The 19,543-nt window shown below is 48.4% G+C and overlaps 1 protein-coding gene across 3 annotated transcripts in view; it reads left to right on the forward strand.

The window, feature by feature from the left end:
* SYNDIG1 (synapse differentiation inducing 1) overlaps nucleotides 1–19,543 on the forward strand; it is a 120,552-nt gene that overhangs the window by 60,656 nt on the left and 40,353 nt on the right. For all 3 annotated transcript variants that reach the window (XM_036321004.1, XM_036321005.1, XM_036321006.1), the window contains one exon: nucleotides 14,186–14,323. In XM_036321004.1, coding sequence (XP_036176897.1) covers nucleotides 14,186–14,323 — 138 coding nt within the window. The remainder of the gene's footprint in view (nucleotides 1–14,185; nucleotides 14,324–19,543) is intronic.

Raw genomic sequence — 19,543 nt, forward strand, 5'->3', positions numbered from 1 at the left:
TCAATTATAAAAGTGAGGAAATTAAAATTGTTTAATACTATCACCTAATGGACATACCTTATTCAAATTTTTAAAAATCCTTTCAATATAGTTTTTATAGCAAAAGAAAAAAATATGCCCAGGATCCCATATTGCATGTTATTTTCATGCCCCCTTAGCCTTCTATAGTCTGCAACCTTCTCTGTATCTTCTCTGTATTTCACAACCTTGACACTTTTGCAGAATGCAGGTCAGTTATTTTACAGACAGCTTTCAATTTAGTTTTGTCTGATGGTTCCTTTGATTGGATTCAGGTGACTGCATTTTTGGCAGGACCAACACGTAGGTGGTGCAATGCCCTTGCTGGTACCTTCAGGAGACCCTTGGTGTCAATGTGCCCCATTCCTCCTGGTGGTAATTTTATCACTTGTTGAAGTTTCTCACTGGCCAAGTGATGGTGTCTCTTTGCAATTAATAAGTATTTTTTGGAAAGGTACTTGTAGGGAGAACACATCATGTGTGCCATTAGCTGTTCACCTATTTTTACCATTCTTCATCAAATTTCTAACTCTATAGTTCCTTCTATATGTATTAGTTGGCATTCCATTACAAGGAAGAGTTATTCCTCCCCATATTTATTGTTTTATCTATTTATTACTTTGCTTCAGGCTGGCCATTGATTCTTACTTTATTCAGTGGGCTGCTGTCACATTTATTACAATGTGTATTGCATATTTATTCTGTTGCTCACTTTGTTTTACTGGAAAGGAAAGGCCCCTTCAAGTTGGCTTCTGTGCCTCTTTGCGGTAGCTCATCATTCTTTAATCAGCTGTGATCATCATTTCCTGCTACGGCAAGCTGCTCCAAATGTATCTTGTCTGTTGCCAGCCCCAGCCCCGAAATCAGCCATTACTCCAAAGAGCCCAGGCTCGTTTTGTTGAAGAAATTGCACTCAGAAACCAACATATGACTACTGAGTCTCCTCATTGCTACTTGGGACAGGTGGCGGTGTCATTGTATCTCAGCCCTCTCAGCAGACTGAGCTGGTAATATACATAAACATATCTACATAATAGTGTGCATTTACATGCACATGTATTTTATATTATTTATAGATAGATAGATAGATAGATAGATAGATAGATAGATAGATAGATAAAAACTGATACCCTCAATTCCAATTTAATCAGTGCACATTCTTTGAAAGAGTAAGAAAAAAAACTCATAGACACAGACAACAGTAGGGTGATAGGATGATTACAAGAGGGAAAGAGAGGTTTAGGGATGTAGAAGAGGGTAAAGGGAGGATAAATGGCGACGAAAGAGAGTTGACTTTGGTGAACACACAATACAATATACAGATGATGTGTTATAGAATTATACTCTTGAAACCTATATACATTCATTAACCAATATCACCCCAATAAATTCAATAAAAATGGCAAATTATAAATAAATAAATGTACAATATTAGCTTCAGGTGTACAACACAATGATTAGACATTTATACTCCTTATGGAGTAATTACCACACTGAGTCTAGTAACCACCTGGCATGTATGTAGTTATTATGATATCATTGACTCTATTGCCTCTGATGTACTTCACATCCCTATGACTATTTTTATAACTGGTAGTTTGTACTTCCTAATCTCAGCATTATGGGCCATAGGAACTGGATTGCATTCATTCTGGAAAATGCAAGACACTGGTATTGTATTTCATTTCCCTTTGAGTTAACTTTATTTTTCCCCCCATCTTTAGAAAATTTTATATTTAAGCTCTTAATCAGATTAGTATCTTCTAAAAATAACTCCTTCCTCAAGGAATGTAAACTCATTTAGGGACTATTGTACCAGATACTACCAGGAGGCCAAAAAAAAAAAAAAGTTTACTTCTAAGTGATGTATTAACTCCCATATTTTCAAACTTTTTTCTTTTTTAGTTGTAAGACATTTGCTTTATAAAAGTTTTCCTGGGAACCAAACATGCAAAAGGGGAAGAGGTGAAGCTGTTTGGGTGCAAGTCGGTTTAGGAACTTAGGGCTATAGATCTCATCCCCCCTTCACAGAGGCCCCAGGCCCACTGCGTGCACTATAGCACGGAGGTGCCCCTCTTAAAGTGACACATGGCACTGCCAGAGGCAGCATGCTCTCCGTGATGTCCCCTAAAAAGCAAACGGAGAACAACTGTTTAGACCAGACCCACCAAAAGCAAGTGGTGTTTTCCCCATTTCCGGGCACACGGAGGGGGGTAGATCTAGATGGCTACGACTGAAGTCACCTCACATGTGCTGCAGTTAGAAACACATATTTGTTGGGAAATCGTGTCCCTGTTTTTACTTGCCTGATGAATGGAGAGGTGGTTCACAAAGAATAACTGAATTCCCAGCTTTTAGGAATTAGAATAAAGAGTGAAATACATCTTCCTATGATAATCCAGAGTGCTAGTTCAGGGGGGTGATTATTTTTTCAATAATTCTTTATTGTTGAAAGTATTACATATGTTCCTCTTTTTCTTCATTGACCCCTGCCAGCCCACCCCTTCCCCCACCTCAGGCCTTCAGCACCTATTGTCTATGCCCATGGGTTATGCATAAATGCATATAAGGTCTTTGGTTGATTACCTTCCACCCACCCACCCTCCCCCGCCTTCCCTCTGAGATTCCACACTCTGTTCCATGCTTCTATGTCTCTGGATCCACTCCCTTCATCAGTATATTTTGTTACTTAGATTCCACATATGAGTGAGATCATGTGGTACTTGTCTTACTCTGACTGACTTATTTCACTTAGCACGATACTCTCCAGGTCCCTCCATGTTGTCCAAAGGGTAAGAGGTTCTTCTTTTTTACTGCTGCAGAGTATTCCATGGCAGAAATGAGTAGGGGGGGGTGACTATTGAGTGTTCCTGAGGAAAATCTTGTTGTATCTGCTTTGGGCTATCTCAGTGCAGGATAGGAGAGGGCTGGGCTGCAAAGCACGTGCTTCAAGCATTACATACTTGAAAGAGGCTGCAGCAAGGGCTGAGGGCTGGCTTCGTGCTATGCTTTGCTCCTTGTCCTGGCCGACTGATTCCAAAATTGTGAACTCAAATGCCTTGGCCCTCACGGAGCACTGGGAGGGAGTGACAGGCACTGGGATTGTTTCTAGGATGGCCTCTACCCGTGTGGTGAAGAATAAGGATGGCCCCAGGCCTTAGACCGTCCCTGGAGCCTTGTTGCTCACTGACTCTCACTGTCTGCTGTGCCCCAGGCCTAAGACACCCCCTGACCCCTCTCTCCACCTCCCCTCTCCTTCCACCTTTTCTACACAACTTTCCCTAGGAATCCCCAAATCCACACCACTTTTGGAAAAACAGGGGGCCTCTTTCCAGCTCCTTGTCCTGTTGTCTACCTGGCCCATTCAGGTACAACATGCTCAACAGAGGAGCTCTTTAGAAGGGCCCCAAAGAGACAGTTTCAGTCTTTCAGTAGAGGGGTTTGTTGCCTTGATTTGCTTCCATCGCGCCAATGTAGGAAATAGTCTCTATCTACAAGAAAATTACTACCTAGTGGGAGAAACTAAATTATATTCCTGGAATAATTTAACAGTAATTTAGGGTAATATGTGTTTAGAAACTAAAATATGATTTCTTTGCATTTCATAGTATTGAACCCCCAGATCTCTATATCTCTTTGCATCTGCAAGCCATGTACGCATGACACAGAGAGGGTCCTCAGGAAACATCTGTGGTGTTTATTGATCTAATTTTGGGTAAAGGAGAGGCCAGTGGGCTTCAAGGTGCGGGGGAAAGCTGGGATGATTTCACCTAGTCGTCCATAGCCAGGCTGCCCATATAAAACCCCTAAGTGGATACCAGGGGATCTTCGGGGCCCACCCTAATGGTGCAGGTGAAGGAAGATAATCCCAGTGTCAGCCTTGTAAGAAACTCAGGGCCCGCCCGGCCAGCGTGGCTCAGTGGGTGAGCTTCAACCTATGAATCAGGAGGTCACAGCTCAATTCTCAGTCAGGGCACATGCCCAGGTTGTGGACTCAATCCCCCGTAGGGAGCATGATTCCTCTCAGAAATCAATAAAAATATTTTTAAAAAAAGAAACCCAGGACTCAAAACCCAGACACTAGCCTTGCCAACAGGGCTCACTAGGAGTTATTTCCTCCTGTGGCAGTAGAAGCTCTGTTAGGCATTGACCTGTCTGGGATATCAAAGGTGCTTTCCTACAATTCTCTACTCTGACGTAGACTAAGATACCATGCTGCATGCTGGCTACCAAGACCATAGAGCATCAAGCATGCAGCTGACAAGCACACGCAGGTTGACAGACACACCTGCCTGCATGCTGGCCATGGTTCATCCTTGGTTCTGTTCATCAGTTGCCCTGAGTAAGACAGCCTTGAACCGGATGGGATCATCATTCTTCCCCACCCTCCCTGCCGTCTCACCTGAATGGCTGGCTAGGGCGTGCATCCTGGAATACACAGGGAAGGCGTTTTAGGTGGGGAAGGAGAGGGGCCGCGGTGGGGCAGAAGGGCTGAAGACGGTGCATTCATAGGCACCAATAAGCCTAAAGGAGCCGAGGGCACTCTGAACAAACTCTGGGAGCTTTGCTGCGTCAGTCGGTGCTGTCAGTGTTGGCAGAGGGCACACATGAATTCTTCACTCATTTGACAGGTGCATTAGGTGCCTACTGTGTGCCAGGCGTCATTGTAGGCACTTAGGATATAGCTACCAATAAAACATGCATAGATTCCTGCCCTCCTAGTGCTTAGAGGAAGGGACTCAGATAGTAAACACCACCTGGGGATCAAAGGGATGCACCAGGCAGGTACGAGGGTAGTGGTGGGAGACAGCAGTGGCAGCCTGGCAGGATATCCTGGAAAGCTCTGAGGAAAAGTGGCATTTGAGTGAAGCCCTGAGTATGGTGAGAAAAGTAGTCATGTGTCTACCTGGGAAAGAGAGTTCCAGGCTGAGGAACAGCAAGTGCAAGGGCCCTGGGGCAGGAGCATATGCCGGCATGTTGGAGGAACAGCAGAGAGCTCCCTGTGGGTGGGAGAGAGTGGGGCAAGAGTTAATAGGGATCAGACCCCATAAGACAGGGCTGTCTAGCAGAGTTTCCTGAGATGATGGAAATGCTGCGAATCTGTGCTATCCACTGTGAGAGGCACCAACAGCCTCTGGCTACTGAGTGCTGGCATATGGTAATGTGGCTGGGGAACTAGGTGTATTTGATTTGAGATCATTTAAGTTTATGGGGCTCCATGTGGCTATGGCTGCTTGCACCAGTCTGCACAGATGTGGGTGTCCTGGGCAGCTCTGAGGCCTCTGAGCTCAATCCTCAGTCAGACAGGTCCAAGGGACCAGGGGTTGTGGGTGACCCGCGTCTCAGCGCCCGCCCTCAGGTGGTGCTGGGTTCCTTCAGATCCTGCTTTGCCCGCTGCTCGTTGAGCACCAGGCACATGCCATGTGATATCTCCAGGCTGAGTCTCAGGGAAACGTACTCCACAGAGTTCTTCGTGAGGACAGAGGGATGGTGGAGGGCTCTGCATTGTGAGCACATCTGTCCCTTTATAATTTCCATTGCCAAATGCATCTTGCCTATTTTAGAAAAAAACAAAAACCCAGACATGCAAAAAGAATGAAAGAAGTTAATGATATGCCCTCCACTCAGAAGCATCTAACTCCTGGCGTCCTGGAGGAACTGTGATACATTCACTTTATACCCCGGTTTTTCACTCCATCCTATATAATAAAAGGCTAATATGCAAAACAACGGGATGGCAGAACAACTAGTTGCTATGACGTGCACTGACCACCAGGGGGTAGACGCTCAATGCAGGAGTTGCCCCCTGGTGGTCAGTGTGCTCCCACAGGGGGAGCATCACTCAGCCAGAAGCCCTAAGCTGGGCAGACACTGGTGAGCACAGTGGTGGCGGCAGTGGGGGGAGCCTCTCCCGCTTCCAGGGCAGTAGGACATTCCCTGAGGGCTCCTGGACTGTGAGAGGGTGCAGGCTGGACTGAGGGATACCTCCTCCCGCCCCCCACCCCCAAGTGCACAAATTTTGTGCACCAGGTCTCTAGTTTATTATAAACACCTTCCCTGGGCAATCAATAAACAGCCATGCCATCAGTTTTAGTTTTCTCACCATATTCAGGGCTTTCCTCAAATGCCACTTCTCAGAGCTTTCCAGGACACCCTGCCAGACTGCCACTGCTGTCTCCCACCACTACTCCCGTACCTGCCTGGTACGTAGAATTCTTTTATAATTGTACTGTTTTTAAACAGTGCTGCCAGGAACACTCTAGAACAGACACACCTGCATGTTCATCCTTGTGTTTCGTAGGCAGTGCTCCTGCAACCCGAGCCTCCCTAGGAAGGCGGCAGCCTGGACACCTCTGTATCCTGGGCGAGTCGAGGCCCACGCCTGTACCATCCTGCTCGCTGCTCCTCTGCTCTCTCCCTCAGGCCGAGCAGTAGGTGCTCTCCAGAATTAGCAAGCAGAGGAGGCCAGGGGGAATTGGGAGAGCAGCATGTGGCCCAGAGGGAGGCACTGTGGGGATGAGTGAGGCCTGAGGGAGACTAAGCCACACAGCTGAGCACAGCTTCCTATCCTTGAAAAGGCAGCCTGCAGCCCTTGCTCACAGAGCTGAGAGAATGGGAAACATCGGGACCTAAAATACGCCAGGGAAGAATACCCCAAGCTCAGTAAAAGCCATTCCACTGAGTGGAGGCAACAAAAATGGGATCGAGAGTGGGCAGATGGTGGGGGGAGCGGCCAGATCAGCAGGGCACCGGCTGAGGGACCCAGCGGCTCCTTCCTTTCTCTACCTTTTTGTAGCATTTGCCTCCTGCAAAGGGTTAGCTCAAAAGGGAGGACCTTCAGGTGGACTGTCACCTCCATTAAATTAGTTTCAATCTGCGTCGCAGCTATTCCAATCCAACGACCCATGAGGAGGAATTTTGGAAACAGCTGCTGTGGGTGATGAATGTGTTGATGTTGGTAGTTATGCATATTTTTTCTATTTGGTTTATTGGTGTGTACATAGCCTCCTGCATGCGGCCTCGTTTCCTCTCCTTGCTGTTCAGTGGCACGATGCCCACAGCCACTTATAACCTACTAATGGAAGAAAGAACAAGAAAAGAGCTGGGCTGTTCTGTCTACCCTATAATTTGTCTGAATCTATTTTAAAATCTATTTTAGTCAAGATTGACTAATTATTCTGGTGCCATGTAGCCACAACTTGGTAATTTGTAGTGTGCTTCCCTTATGCTTCTAAATGAAAATCTGTGAAGATTTTGGGGGAGTGCCCTGAAGTCTTATTCTTTGCTTCATGGGTATAGCGGTGTCATTCTGAGCAGTTTCCAAAAGTGAAAGTCAGTGCTGCCGGCTGCCTGTGTGGCCTGGGGCAGCAGTTCACACACCCTGGCCATTTGATTGAGAAAACTCTCAACTGGGCACTGTCACCACTGGCCTCCATGTCACCACCATGAAAGAAGTTAAGTCATGCCCAACCGGTTGGCTCAGTGATTCAGTGTCGACCGATGGACCAGGTCAGAGTTCAATTCCCAGTCAGGGCACATGCCCACGTTGTGGGCTTGCTCCCCAGTGTGGAGTGTGCAGGAGGCAGCCGATCAATGATTTTCTCTCATCATTGATGTTTCTATCTCCCTCTCCCTCTCCCATCCTCTCTGAAATCAATAAAGATATATTTTTTTAAAAAAGAAATAAAATAAAGTCATCAGAATCCTTGGTCAGAGGAGACACCTTATCTTTGGACAAGAAGCAACTGAGGTAAAGTGGGGTTTATTCATAGCCACTTGTTTTTTTGTTGTTGTTCTTTTTTTAAAATTAAATCTTTATTGTTCAAATTATTACAGTTGTTCCTCTTTTTCCCCCCCATAGCTCCCCTCCACCTGGTTCCCTTCCCACCCTCCGCCCTCACCGCACCCACCCACTGACCTCATTCATAGGTGCACGATTTTTGTCCAGTCTCTTTCTGCATCCCCCACACCCCTTCCCCCCTCAAGAATAGTCAGTCCACTCCCTTTCTATGCCCCTAATTCTATTATAATCACCAGTTCATTCTGTTCATCAGATTATTTATTCCCTTGATTTTTAGATTCACTTGTTGATAGATGTGTATTTGTTGTTCATAATTTGTATCTTTACCTTTTTCTTCTTCTTCCTCTTCTTAAAGGATACCTTTCAGCATTTCATATAATACTGGTTTGGTGGTGATGAACCCCTTTAGCTTTTCCTTATCTGTGAAGCTCTTTATCTGACCTTCAATTCTGAATGATAGCTTTGCTGGATAAAGTAATCTTGGTTGTAGGTTCTTGGCATTCATCACTTTGAATATTTCTTGCCACTCCCTTCTGGCCTGCATGGTTTCTGTTGAGAAATCAGCTTACAGTCGAATGGGTACTCCCTTGTAGGTAACTGACTTTCTTTCTCTTGCTGCTTTTAAGAGTCCCTCTTTGTCTTTTGCTCTTGGTATTTTAATTATGATGTGTCTTGGTGTGGTCCTCTTTGGATTCCTTTTGTTTGGGGTTCTCTGCGCTTCCTGGACTTGGAAGTCTATTTCTTTCACCAGGTAAGGGAAGTTTTCTGTCATTATTTCTTCAAATAGGTTTTCAATATCTTGGTCTCTCTCATCTTCTGGCACCCCTATAATTCAGATGTTGGTACGCTTGAAGCTGTCCCAGAGGCTCCTTACACTATCTTTGTATTTTTGGACTCTTTTTTCATGTTGCTTTTCCGGTTGGGTGTTTTTTGCTTCTTCGTATTTCAAATCTTTGACTTGATTCTTGTGATCCTCTGGTCTGCTGTTGGGAGTCTGTATAATACTCTTTATTTCAGTCAGTGTATGCTTAATTTCTAGTTGGTCCTTTATCATAACCTCGAGGGTCTCACTAGATTTCTTGAGGGTCTCACTACATTTATCGGCAGTCTCACCAGACTTTTTGAGGGTCTCATTAAGTTTATCGGCGGTTTCTAGAAAATTCTTGAAAAACCTTAAAAGTGTGGTTTTGAACTCTATATCTAGTAGTTTGCTTTCCTCCATTTCTGTCATTTGTGTCCTGTTTCTTTGTCTTGGCATTTTTTATCCTTCTCTGTGTCGATAGAGTGGCTTTCTGTGCTAAGTGTCCTATAGGGCCCAGTGGCTCACCCTCCCCAATTACCCGAGGTAGACACTCTTGGTGCACCCCCTTGTGGGCTTTGTGCACAGTCTTGTTGTAGTTAAGCCTTGATTGTTGTAGGTAACACTGGAAGGGATTGACCTCCAGGCCAATTGGCTATGAGAATCAGCTGTTTCTGCAGTGGGAGAATGGATCTCTAAGGAGGTGCTAATCTAGCCTCTGCCTGAGGCTACCCAGCAGAAGCCAGCTATGAAGGAATGCAAGTTGCCCTGTGGCCTTGGGCCAGCTGCAGTTTGTTAAGTAATTTTCAGATCACAAAGGGCTGGGCCTTTCATATGCAAAAGCCTCCCTGCGTGGCTTGGGTGGGGTGGGGTCCCAGGGGATCAACAGGGCGGAGCAAGCAGTTATGGCTGCTCTCAGTCCTGCCCTCAGAGGCTCTGCTTTTCAGTGTCCAGGCAGTGCTGCGAGCACGTCCGAGAGAAAGTTGCCCTTGAGTTCCGACTGATGCCAGACAGTCTAGTTTCTCCCGTATGAGTCTGGGTCCCCAGAGACTCACCCGGAACTGGAGCTCAGAGCTTGAGACTCCCTCTCAATTGAAAAAGACAACCATGTCCTCAGCCGCCAGCCCGCTCCCCATGCACCTCTGCACCTCTGCACCTCTGTATTTTACTTCCGCATCGCACCTCCTCTGAGTCTCAGTATGCTTTTCTCTTTCCTTCTACTTGTAGAATTTCCACTCAGCCAGCCTTCCTGTGGTTCTGGATGATGTCTGTTCCGTCTTTTAGTTGTATTTTTGAAGTGGTTGTGCGAGACAGCAATCTTCGGTGTTTACCTATGCCACCACCTTCCTCCTCCATAGCCACGTTTTTGGTTGGTGTCCAAACACAGCATAATCTGGACTGAGCAGCCACTGGCTGGGTGGTTCTGTGATTTGGAAAGATTTCAGTTTCTCGGAGTCCAGCTCTGTCCTTTGTAAAATAGAAATAAAAGTAAAGACAGGAACAATACCTATTTCCAGAGTTGCTGTTAGAATCCAGCTAACTCAGGTACAGTATATAAAATTCTTTGTGAACTAAAAACAAAAACAAAAATCATTTTTAAAAAAACATGCAAAAAACAATCAAAAACACTAAACAAATATCCATAGACAGAGCTGCTGTACAGGTGTGAGGACACCCGTGAGCAGCACCTGGACCCGTCAGCATGAAGTGCATGAACTCAGGGACTGAGTTGAGGGTCAGAAGAGGCTGTCCCTTCAGTCCTGCCCCTCCACCTCACGCAGAGGCTCTTGGGATTCACTTAACCTGGGACAGTCACTGTAGGCTCTTCCTTTCCCAGAAAGTGCAGCTCAGCCTTTCCAACACAGCTCAGCCCTCGGTCCCTCGTTCCCAGATGAAAGCCCGGAGACCCTGGGGTTGACATGGCTGCGGAGAGGAAGGGCCATGAAGATACTCGGACTCTGCCTAGCAACACTGCACAGCCTCCATTCAAATAAGAGATTTCAACTTCCCAGGGGCTGGCACATGTGCATCTCCACCTGATACCATTGTAATAACCTGGTTATTATTTAACAGGAAAGGAGTGAAAGAGGAGACCAGATAGTATAGGCGTGCCACTTACACAGCTTTGCCAAAAAGCTGCATTTAACACTCTCCAAGTCTATTCCCCGCTGATCCATGGGGGAAGGAACTAGAGACAAAGGCAGGTTAGACGCATGCCCAGTAAGGTCTGAGTGATGTGGGAGGCTAATTGCCCATCAGTCAGACCTGGAAATAGGTAATTGGCCAGAATGGGCATGGCCACTGCAAGCGCACAAAACCTGAATATTTCAACTTCTAAACAAAGAAGTGGGCTCCCTTGGCTCCCATGCCTGTTCCCGTTGGGCTCCTGCAGCAGGGGCTGCGCTCCCCTCTGCCCACATGGCACATGGCCTTGTTGGGCTCCACAAAAGGACTAATAGACTGTAACCACACCCGGCTGCAACATGGGATGGAAACTTTGGACACTGGCCCTCTTTCTGCCTCTACGGAACTCCCAGCTGCCCCTCTTCCTGGACCGGCTTGGGGGAAATGGGACATTGGAACCTGAGAGATGTAACTCTACACCAGTGAAATTTTTTGCCACCTCATCCTCCCGTGGGGGCTTCTGAAAATTCCCATTTCAGCCACGCCCCAAGAACCCCACAAACAGTGGAGGGTCCCCACTCATCTACCCCTCCGGCAGCACACCCAGGCAGTCCTCATCCACCCATGAGTCTCACCCATGAATTATGCATCCCGTCTCTGACAGGCATAAAGGGAGCAATTTTCATTTCCCTCTATTGTTGGGGAGACCATCTGGGAGGTGATGCTGCAGAGTAAAAGAATGTAAATTTCAGACACAGCTCTGGGGGGCATATGCTGTGGGATCCCAAACTCAGCAGTGCTTGTGACTCACCTGAGAAGGGGCAGTGCCTCCTGGCAGGAAGGGGCTGGTCCTCAAAGCCACTACCCTGCAGGGCTGGGGGGACAGCTGCTGCGTAGACCGTGCATCACCCACTTCCATCACAGGACCCTCCAGACAAGGCCCTTGTTTGTGGTTTGAATGAGCCCATCAGACTTTGCCTGTTTTCTCAACGAGACAAGAGAAGTCCTAAGAGGAAGCTTCCACCGTTTCACTAAAGCACTGCTGCTGTCTGCACGCTGATGAGAGGCTCAGGTGGGCATTTCACGTGCATTTTAATTCACAAAATAGGAAAGGACATCGTCGGCACCTGTGGGCTTCATCGGTGTCTGCGTGGGAAGGCAGGGGAGACACGAGGGGGCATTGCTGGGAGTGCTGGTGGCCATGGCACCCACACAGGTGTTAGGCTCATACAGTGCACCCACCTGAGTGTTTGGTACCTTAGGTGAGCGCCTGCCTCTGAAGCCACCTCAGGCCAGCATGCACTGCGGTGATCCTACATATCTCCAGCCTGCACCAGGGGGGCACACGTTTAACAACCTCCTGCAGCTGACAAAAGCTGGAGTAAAATGGGACTCCATCTCTCTAAAATCATCACGGAGAGTGGCCCCCGTTTGGGATGAATCGGCCTGAGTGTGCCATATGCTGATGAGGAGAGAAAATGTGTCGTGGGGGCCCAGCCCGTGGGATAACTAACTGGGACACAAGCATCCTCTAGCTGGGCATGTAGGAGTGGAAGCCCCTTGACATGATTCCCAGGTAAGGACCGACCCAAAGCAGCTCTGCCTCAAGCTGGCCTGCAGTGAGTGGGTTCTTGACTTCGTGTAGGGAAGATGTCACAACAGGAGTGCAGATGGTTTGAGGGTACATTCACTACAGCGGGGGACAGTGAAACAGGGAAGAAATTAGGGTAGAAGAAGCAGCAGGGGAGAGCCTAGGACAGTGATGGCGAACCTATGACACACGTATCAGAGGTGACACGCGAACTCATTTTTTTGGTTGATTTTTCTTTGTTAAATGGCATTTAAATATATAAAATAAATATCAAAAATATAAGTCTTTGTTTTACTATGGTTGCAAATATCAAAAAATTTCTATATGTGACACGGCACCAGAGGTAAGTTAGGGTTTTTCAAAATGCTGACCCGCCGAGCTCAAAAGGTTTGCCATCACTGGCCTAGGGGCTGCTCTGCTCTGGCTCTAGAAATGTTACAGGAAAGAACTGAGCCAAGACAGGGCTGTTTAGCTCACTGGGAAGTCAGAGGAAAGGGGGCCGTGGAGACAGGATCAGGGGTGAGCCCGGGTCAGGCTGCAGCTGCCCTCTGCTCCCTGGTTACAAGTCTCATGGGGACCCTTAGAGTTTAGGAAGAAATCAAATGTTCGTGCCCGAGAAGGGGCACAGGTGACACACTGATTCTTTGTCCTGGGGGCTTTTTATCCGCCCCCCCTTACTTTTCTTCAGGTGAGAACCTTAGGGGAGGGTTTCAGCAGAATATTCATCAGCTTTCCAGGTGCATTTTTAATATGCTGAAGTATCAAAATGAGTGTATTGGGGAATTTTGGGTTATTCTTTGGTCGGTTTTGCTGTTGTCCTTTTACCTTAGGTCTGTCTGGCTTTAATGGGGTTTTTGTTATTTGTTATCCAACTTCATCTGTCCTTGGGTTTAGCTGGCACAAATGGCATTAATTGGGTCTTTGTTCTCTATTTTCCCAGGCTAAGGTGATTCGAGCTTTGTATTCTCTTGTTAGGGAGGAGAGGTATAAGTCATTACTCTCAAGTGTTCCTGGTTGGGGAAGATAAGGTCTTGTGATTCACAAGCTGGCTGCAAGCTGCCCAAACAGTTTGGCCTATTTAATTTTCTTGTCTCAGTTTCCCCATTCCACCTGCCCAGGGATTTCCCTAGTTTCTTATTATCCTGCCACAATGTCACTGCCCTTTCGCATCCTCGAGCTCCGCTCCAGTGCGCCCTCTGCAGGGAGGTTTGATCAGTGGTGGAATTGGCCGAGCTGCTTTTTAAAAATCCCTGTCTCAGCCCTGGCCAGTGTGGCTCAGTTGGTTGGGCGTAGTCCCTGCACCAGGAGGTTGCTGGTTTGATTCTGAGTCAGGGCACATCCCCAGTAGGGGGGTATGCAGGAGGCAGCCATCCATGTTGCGCTCTCACATTGATGTTTCCCTCTCTCTCCCCCCCCTTCTCTCTCTCTAAAAATCAATAAGCTAGTCTTTTTAAAAAAATGAATAAATGAAATAGATAAATAAATAGAAATCCCCCTGTGTCAGAATAAAGAGTGGAATCCACAGAATGTGTCCTGAGAGTAGCCAGTTCTGTCTTCTGTAGAGCAGACCTTTACCCCCACTGCCCAGCCCTCGTCCCAAAGATCTGTGAGTAATTGACTCCTATAGGGTTTTGTCATCTGTGGAATGACCCATAACCCTGTGCCTGCAATTTTTCTCTTCCTGTTCTTGGTAAGAGTTCCCTCGGCTGGGCACTTCCTTTTGGGGGGTAGCACTTGCAGGCAATAACAACAACAGTGACCTTCCCGGGGCCAGGCTCCACCTCCAGATTCAGAGGGCATCACAGAGTGGTTCCTTTACTAACCATCTTCACCCCCACTTTCTCTCTTGCAGAGCAACTACTCCAGTGATACAGAGAGCGAGGACAACTTTCTCATGATGCCTCCCCGGGACCACCTGGGCCTCAGCGTCTTCTCCATGCTCTGCTGCTTCTGGCCTTTGGGCATTGCCGCCTTCTACCTGTCCCACGAGGTAAGGCCCCTCACACCCAGCACACCCAGCAGTAGGAGGAGAGTCAGGAAGGACTTTCTACTCATGCCACCAGAGGACTCTACTTTATGGCTGGAGAACATGCCTGGGTAAGTCGGGGTGCCACAGGGAGCTCAGGGGTCAGGGCCACCTCACCTCAATAGTCGTCCTGGGACTGCCCCCAGGCTCCCCAAGGTAAGGTGGGCAGTCTTCCGGGAAAGGGCTGAATAACGGAAACCGGTGTCCACTGGGGAAAAGCAGATAGGTTGGGGAGCTTGGCCTTCATGCAGGCACCTGGGCCTTGGCAGTGGCATTGACCCAGTGCTGGGAAGCACTGTGCCCAGGGTGAGGACATCTAACAGACTGAGAATGGACTCACAGGGGATGCGTTTTCTTTGTGAAAGGCTCATTCGATAAAATAGATTCTAGTTTCACAGCTGTCTATGTGTCCTCACCTCCAGTCAATGTTCTGCCAGTGGAAATGGTGTGTCTTGGTGGGTGGCCAGTGTGAGGGCTTCGGAAGGGTTCGATGTCTAGCCCTCTTTCACTGTAGAGCATCCTCCTTGCTGTGCCTTCATGGACCCCAGGCTTTGAAAGATTTCCACTAGCAAATGAAAAGCATTCTTTCAAAAATAACCTATCTTCCCATTTTTATTAATCATAGGAAGACATTTATACTTGCCCATTTAAGCACGAGGTTCCAGCAGCACCACCATCCCAGCCCAGCAGAAAGGAAGGCAGCTGCTGGGCTGGCCGGGGAGAGTGTGGCGCTGTACTCCTGGCTCCTGGGATGCCCCTCAGCCCTGGGCTTCCCTCTCCAGCTGCGAGGTTCTGGGACTGAGGCAGCAAACACTGATTCTGACAGGTCTTTTGTTTGAAATATTTCTTTCTCTCGGCTTAAAAACAGATTCCTTGGCCAAGCCCAGCAGTGGTCTCTCACTGCTTCTTGCTGGTTTCGGTGTTGATTTGGTTTTTGTTTGGCTTGTGACAGGAGTCCCATTGTACCCTTTATTTTACCCCTGACCCCCCTTTCCTGATACCACGCAGGGGCGAGCGGTGAGCTGACAGGTGGTGGTACTCCTGAGGGCACGCACCTCTTAGCAGGGGCACTCTGAGGGCCTTCAGGGCAGGGGCGAAGGAGCTGAGGGACAAGGTGGGGCCCTGCTCAGGGCTGCCTTGTGGTCCTGGTCTGGAGGGTAGTGGGTGGGGAGGGTGATGGGAAAGTCCCGCATGACTGAGGTGGGGCTGAGCAGTTGCTCTACACCCATCGATGGCCTAGAGCAGTGATGGCGAACCTATGACATGTGTGTCAGAGGTGACACGCGAACTCATTTTTTTGGTTGATTTTTCTTTGTTAAATGGCATTTAAATATATAAAATAAATATCAAAAAAATATAAATCTTTGTTTTACTATGGTTGTAAATATCAAAAAGTTTCTATATGTGACACGGCACCAGAGGTAAGTTAGGGTTTTTCAAAATGCTGACACGCCGAGCTCAAAAGGTTCACCATCACTGGCCTAGAGGGTCAACCCGAACAGCTCTTGTATGAGTTTGTCCAAGAATGCCACAGGCCCCCCTTCTTTGGAGGCACAAGCATTGGCTGGAAAGCAAGACTGCCAGGTTTGGTAGGGGCCTGGGCGGCTCTGGGTGGAGCGAGGCCCAGGTGTGCCTAGACTCCAAGGAGAAATGTAGGTGCTGCATATGCTGAGTACTGGGACACAGGCTGGGGCCTGGAGAAAGGCTTATGGACAGACATGCTTCGGTGCAGAACCTGCTGGCAGAAGATCCCAGAGGAGGAGAGCTTACCCGCTTCTGTGTACACGGCACCCCAGCCTGGGTTATGGTGCTGCAGTGACAAGAGCAGCTTCACTACAATAGGGAAGGCCGGGATGGAGCCAAGAGAAATGGCTTCTCACACACTGTGGGACTGCTGGCTTTTCCCATGAACTGAACATGGATGTCAACCCTCTCTCCTGCATCCCAGTCCTGCCACGTGGTGAGGTTAAACGGAGCAGATCACTCCCAGCCTCCTGGGGAAAGCCTTGACCTAGCCCCCAGCAGGAGGTGCTGTCCACAGCAGAGCTCTGATTGTCAATTTTTAAAAAATATATTTTATTGATTTTTTACAGAGAGGAAGGGAGAGGGATAGAGAGTTAGAAACATCAATGAGAGAGAAACATCGATCAGCTGCCTCCTGCACCGCCCCCCCCCCCCCCCCGAACTGGGGATGTGCCCACAAACAAGGTACATGCCCTTGACGAGAATCAAACCTGGGACCTTTCAGTACGAAGGCCAATGCTCTATCCACTGAGCCAAACCAGTTAGGGCTAATTGCCAATTTTTAGAGTAGGATTGACTTTCTTACCTTGGATCCTACTAGGACAGCTGTTACCTGTTCCAGAAGGTGGAAGTGCACATGAATAAACGCAGCTGGAGGCACCGGGGAGGGGGGGGGAGCGAGCCCTGGGGAAATGGGAGGGCACAGGACAGGTTGTCTGTGAGGCCGGACAGAGAGGAGGCCGTCCCTTGCCTTGGCTGCTCTCCGTGTCCTGGCGCAGCCCTGTCTCCGGTGCAGGGCAGGTTGCACGTAGGGTCTTTGTCTAAAAGAGTGTACTTATACCAAGACCACAGTTCCAGAGACGAGCATTTAGAGTCTCTCTCAGAAAGTAATTTTATTCTTCACATGGTAGAAAGAAGCCTCTTCGACTTGGGTCTGACCCGTCATGACATTTCATACCTTTGATGAGAAAGAGGATTCCGATTATTTGTTCAACAGTGAGCGTGAACGGCCATTTCCGTGGAGGCCTCCGGTCACGTTTCTCCGAGGGGAAGGCGAGGGTCTGGGAGTCTAGGGCTTGTTTCCCTGTGGGGATCAGAAGAGGTCCCAGGCTTTCAGTCCTTTTCTTTGTGCTTTGAGGATGGATTTCCCATTAGTGGGACCAAAGCAGAGAAGAAATCTCTGGAGGTAAGCGCCCTCTACGGGGTCTGTACCCAGATTTGCCCACCTGGGAATGGCCAGGCTGACCAGGCCCCCGCAGCTCTCTCCATCACCGCCCGCACTGTGTGGTTCTGGGCTCGGCTGCAGACCAGGGGGCGACCCCCTGACACACAGGCTTTAGCACAGCCACGAGGCTGTGGGCGAGCTGTGTGTGCTTCCACAGCCTGCCTGCAGGCACACAGTCCTCTGCAGGCATTTGAGGGGAGCACGCAGCTGCTGGAGGGAGTGTGCACCTGCAAAGAACAGACACTCTGAGAACCATTACACCACATTCATCAGTGCTTCCTCGGGCAAGGCCGTCTGGGAGTTCTGGAGAGAGGAGGGCACCGGACAGAGGAGCACCCAGAGCCATTTCTACAGGGTCCTTTGCAATTGTCACCAATGCCTCCTGCTGCCCAGAGGTGCTGGGGGCTGGAGTGGTGACGTCAGAATAGAGCAATCGGAATATTGATGAAGCCAAAGCTCCCCAAGTCCCAACACTGTTCACAGGGAAATCTTTGACACCAGTGTGACGGCTGTTTTTCTTCATCTATCACAGATCCTATTTCACTGCGTCACTGACAATTAGATGGTGTTTGCACTTTGTTAAATAACCACTCAGTGAGGTCAAGGGAACATGCAGGGCCATTTTAGAAAAAGAAAGCCAGTATCTCAGTGTTTGGACGACATGAGGCAGTGGTGAGACAAATCCACAGGCTCCCTGGACTCACAAAACCCAGGGTGGTTTTTGTTCTGTCCTATTTCACCTGGGCCCAGATCGGTAGGCAACTTCTTCACGCCTCAGTGTCTTGATCCATAAAGTGGTGTTAAAATGCCCTGCGGCATGGAGCTCACCAGGTGTTCGGGAAGTGAAGTTAGAGAGGGAGTCCCCACAGGTGCCAGGGAAAGCAGCAGGTGCTGAGCACGCTCTCCTGCAAATCCTAATTGTCGGGCCACATGTGGGGCCCTGGATGAAGAGACTCCTAGGAAAAGACGACTCAGGGTCTTTTCTCCAACAGCCTTTATCAGTGAGAAAGGTGTCGTAGTAGTAATGGAAGCAATAAAAATGCTTGTCAAGTGGGAAACGTGTTGATCGCTAAGTGTTGGTCCCATGTTACATACTTTGCACCTGCTACTCCGGGTGTGGTCCTGACCAACAGCATCAGCATCCCTCACACAATTAGACATGCACGTTGCCTGGCCCCACCACAGATCCACTCAGACGGTTCCATGCCTCTGGGGTGGGCCCAGGAACCTGCATTTGAACAAGCCCTCCCGCTGATCCTGATGCTGCTTCGGTTTAAGTAGCTGTTGCCCATGCGTGATCTCATAGCAAGCCTGTGATGTGGCACTGCCACGGCATCCCTCTGTGGCTTTGTGACCAAGGTTCAGTGGGTGGAAGGGGTCCTGAGGCCTGAGCTGGCTGGCTAGGGGCTGGGGCTGCCAGGATGCCTGGCTCAGAGCCATCCCTGGGAAAGGCAGCTGCTTGGGCCTGACTGTGATGAAAGACTCGGCGTGGAGGCCTGTGGAGGTGGGTGAGTGTAGCACTTGTCCCAGACATCATTTTACGCCAACAGTGTTAACCGATCCAGCTCCCATTGCACTCGAGCTTCCTAAACCACTTTGTAAAGAGGAAAGTGTTGTGTGCAGTTTTGGTAGGATATCCAGGAATGGATGCTCCTGAATGACGTGGAGGTTAGAACTGAATCCATAATTTGCTGAGCAACTTCTGTGAGTTAATTAATATGCACACTTATTCAATCTTTGCAATGAGTCTGAAAGGTGGGAAATTATTATCCCCATTTTATGGATGAAGAAACTGGTTTCAAGGGATTAAATAATTTATAAAAATCAGAGAGGTAGTGAGTATTGGCACTTGATGCAAATGGAGATTTTCTACACCTTAAAATGAAATTTTCTGCATTAAAACTTTGACCTTCTTATCTGTCTGAAAACAAAAATAGAAGCACAGTACCGGCTTCTAAATCCAGTCCCTCACTCTGCTAGGAGGCTGGTGCAGTGAGGAAGAGAAGCCCGTTCTAAACAGGGCTCCTTACTCACTCCCACGTGGCAGGTACCAGCTGGAGACTGAAGCTGGAGACCCTCCCCATGAGGTTGTGGTCTGGAACTGGGCAGGAGGCAGGCCAGACAGCCAAATGCCCAGCACCTACTGCAGGTGGCTTCTACATTTGAGCATTTTATTTCATAAAATGTTTCTTTCCTTTGCTAACTGCAACATTACA

Source organism: Myotis myotis, unplaced genomic scaffold (genome assembly GCF_014108235.1).
Source record: "Myotis myotis isolate mMyoMyo1 unplaced genomic scaffold, mMyoMyo1.p scaffold_m19_p_9, whole genome shotgun sequence".
NCBI classification, from domain to species: domain Eukaryota; kingdom Metazoa; phylum Chordata; class Mammalia; order Chiroptera; family Vespertilionidae; genus Myotis; species Myotis myotis.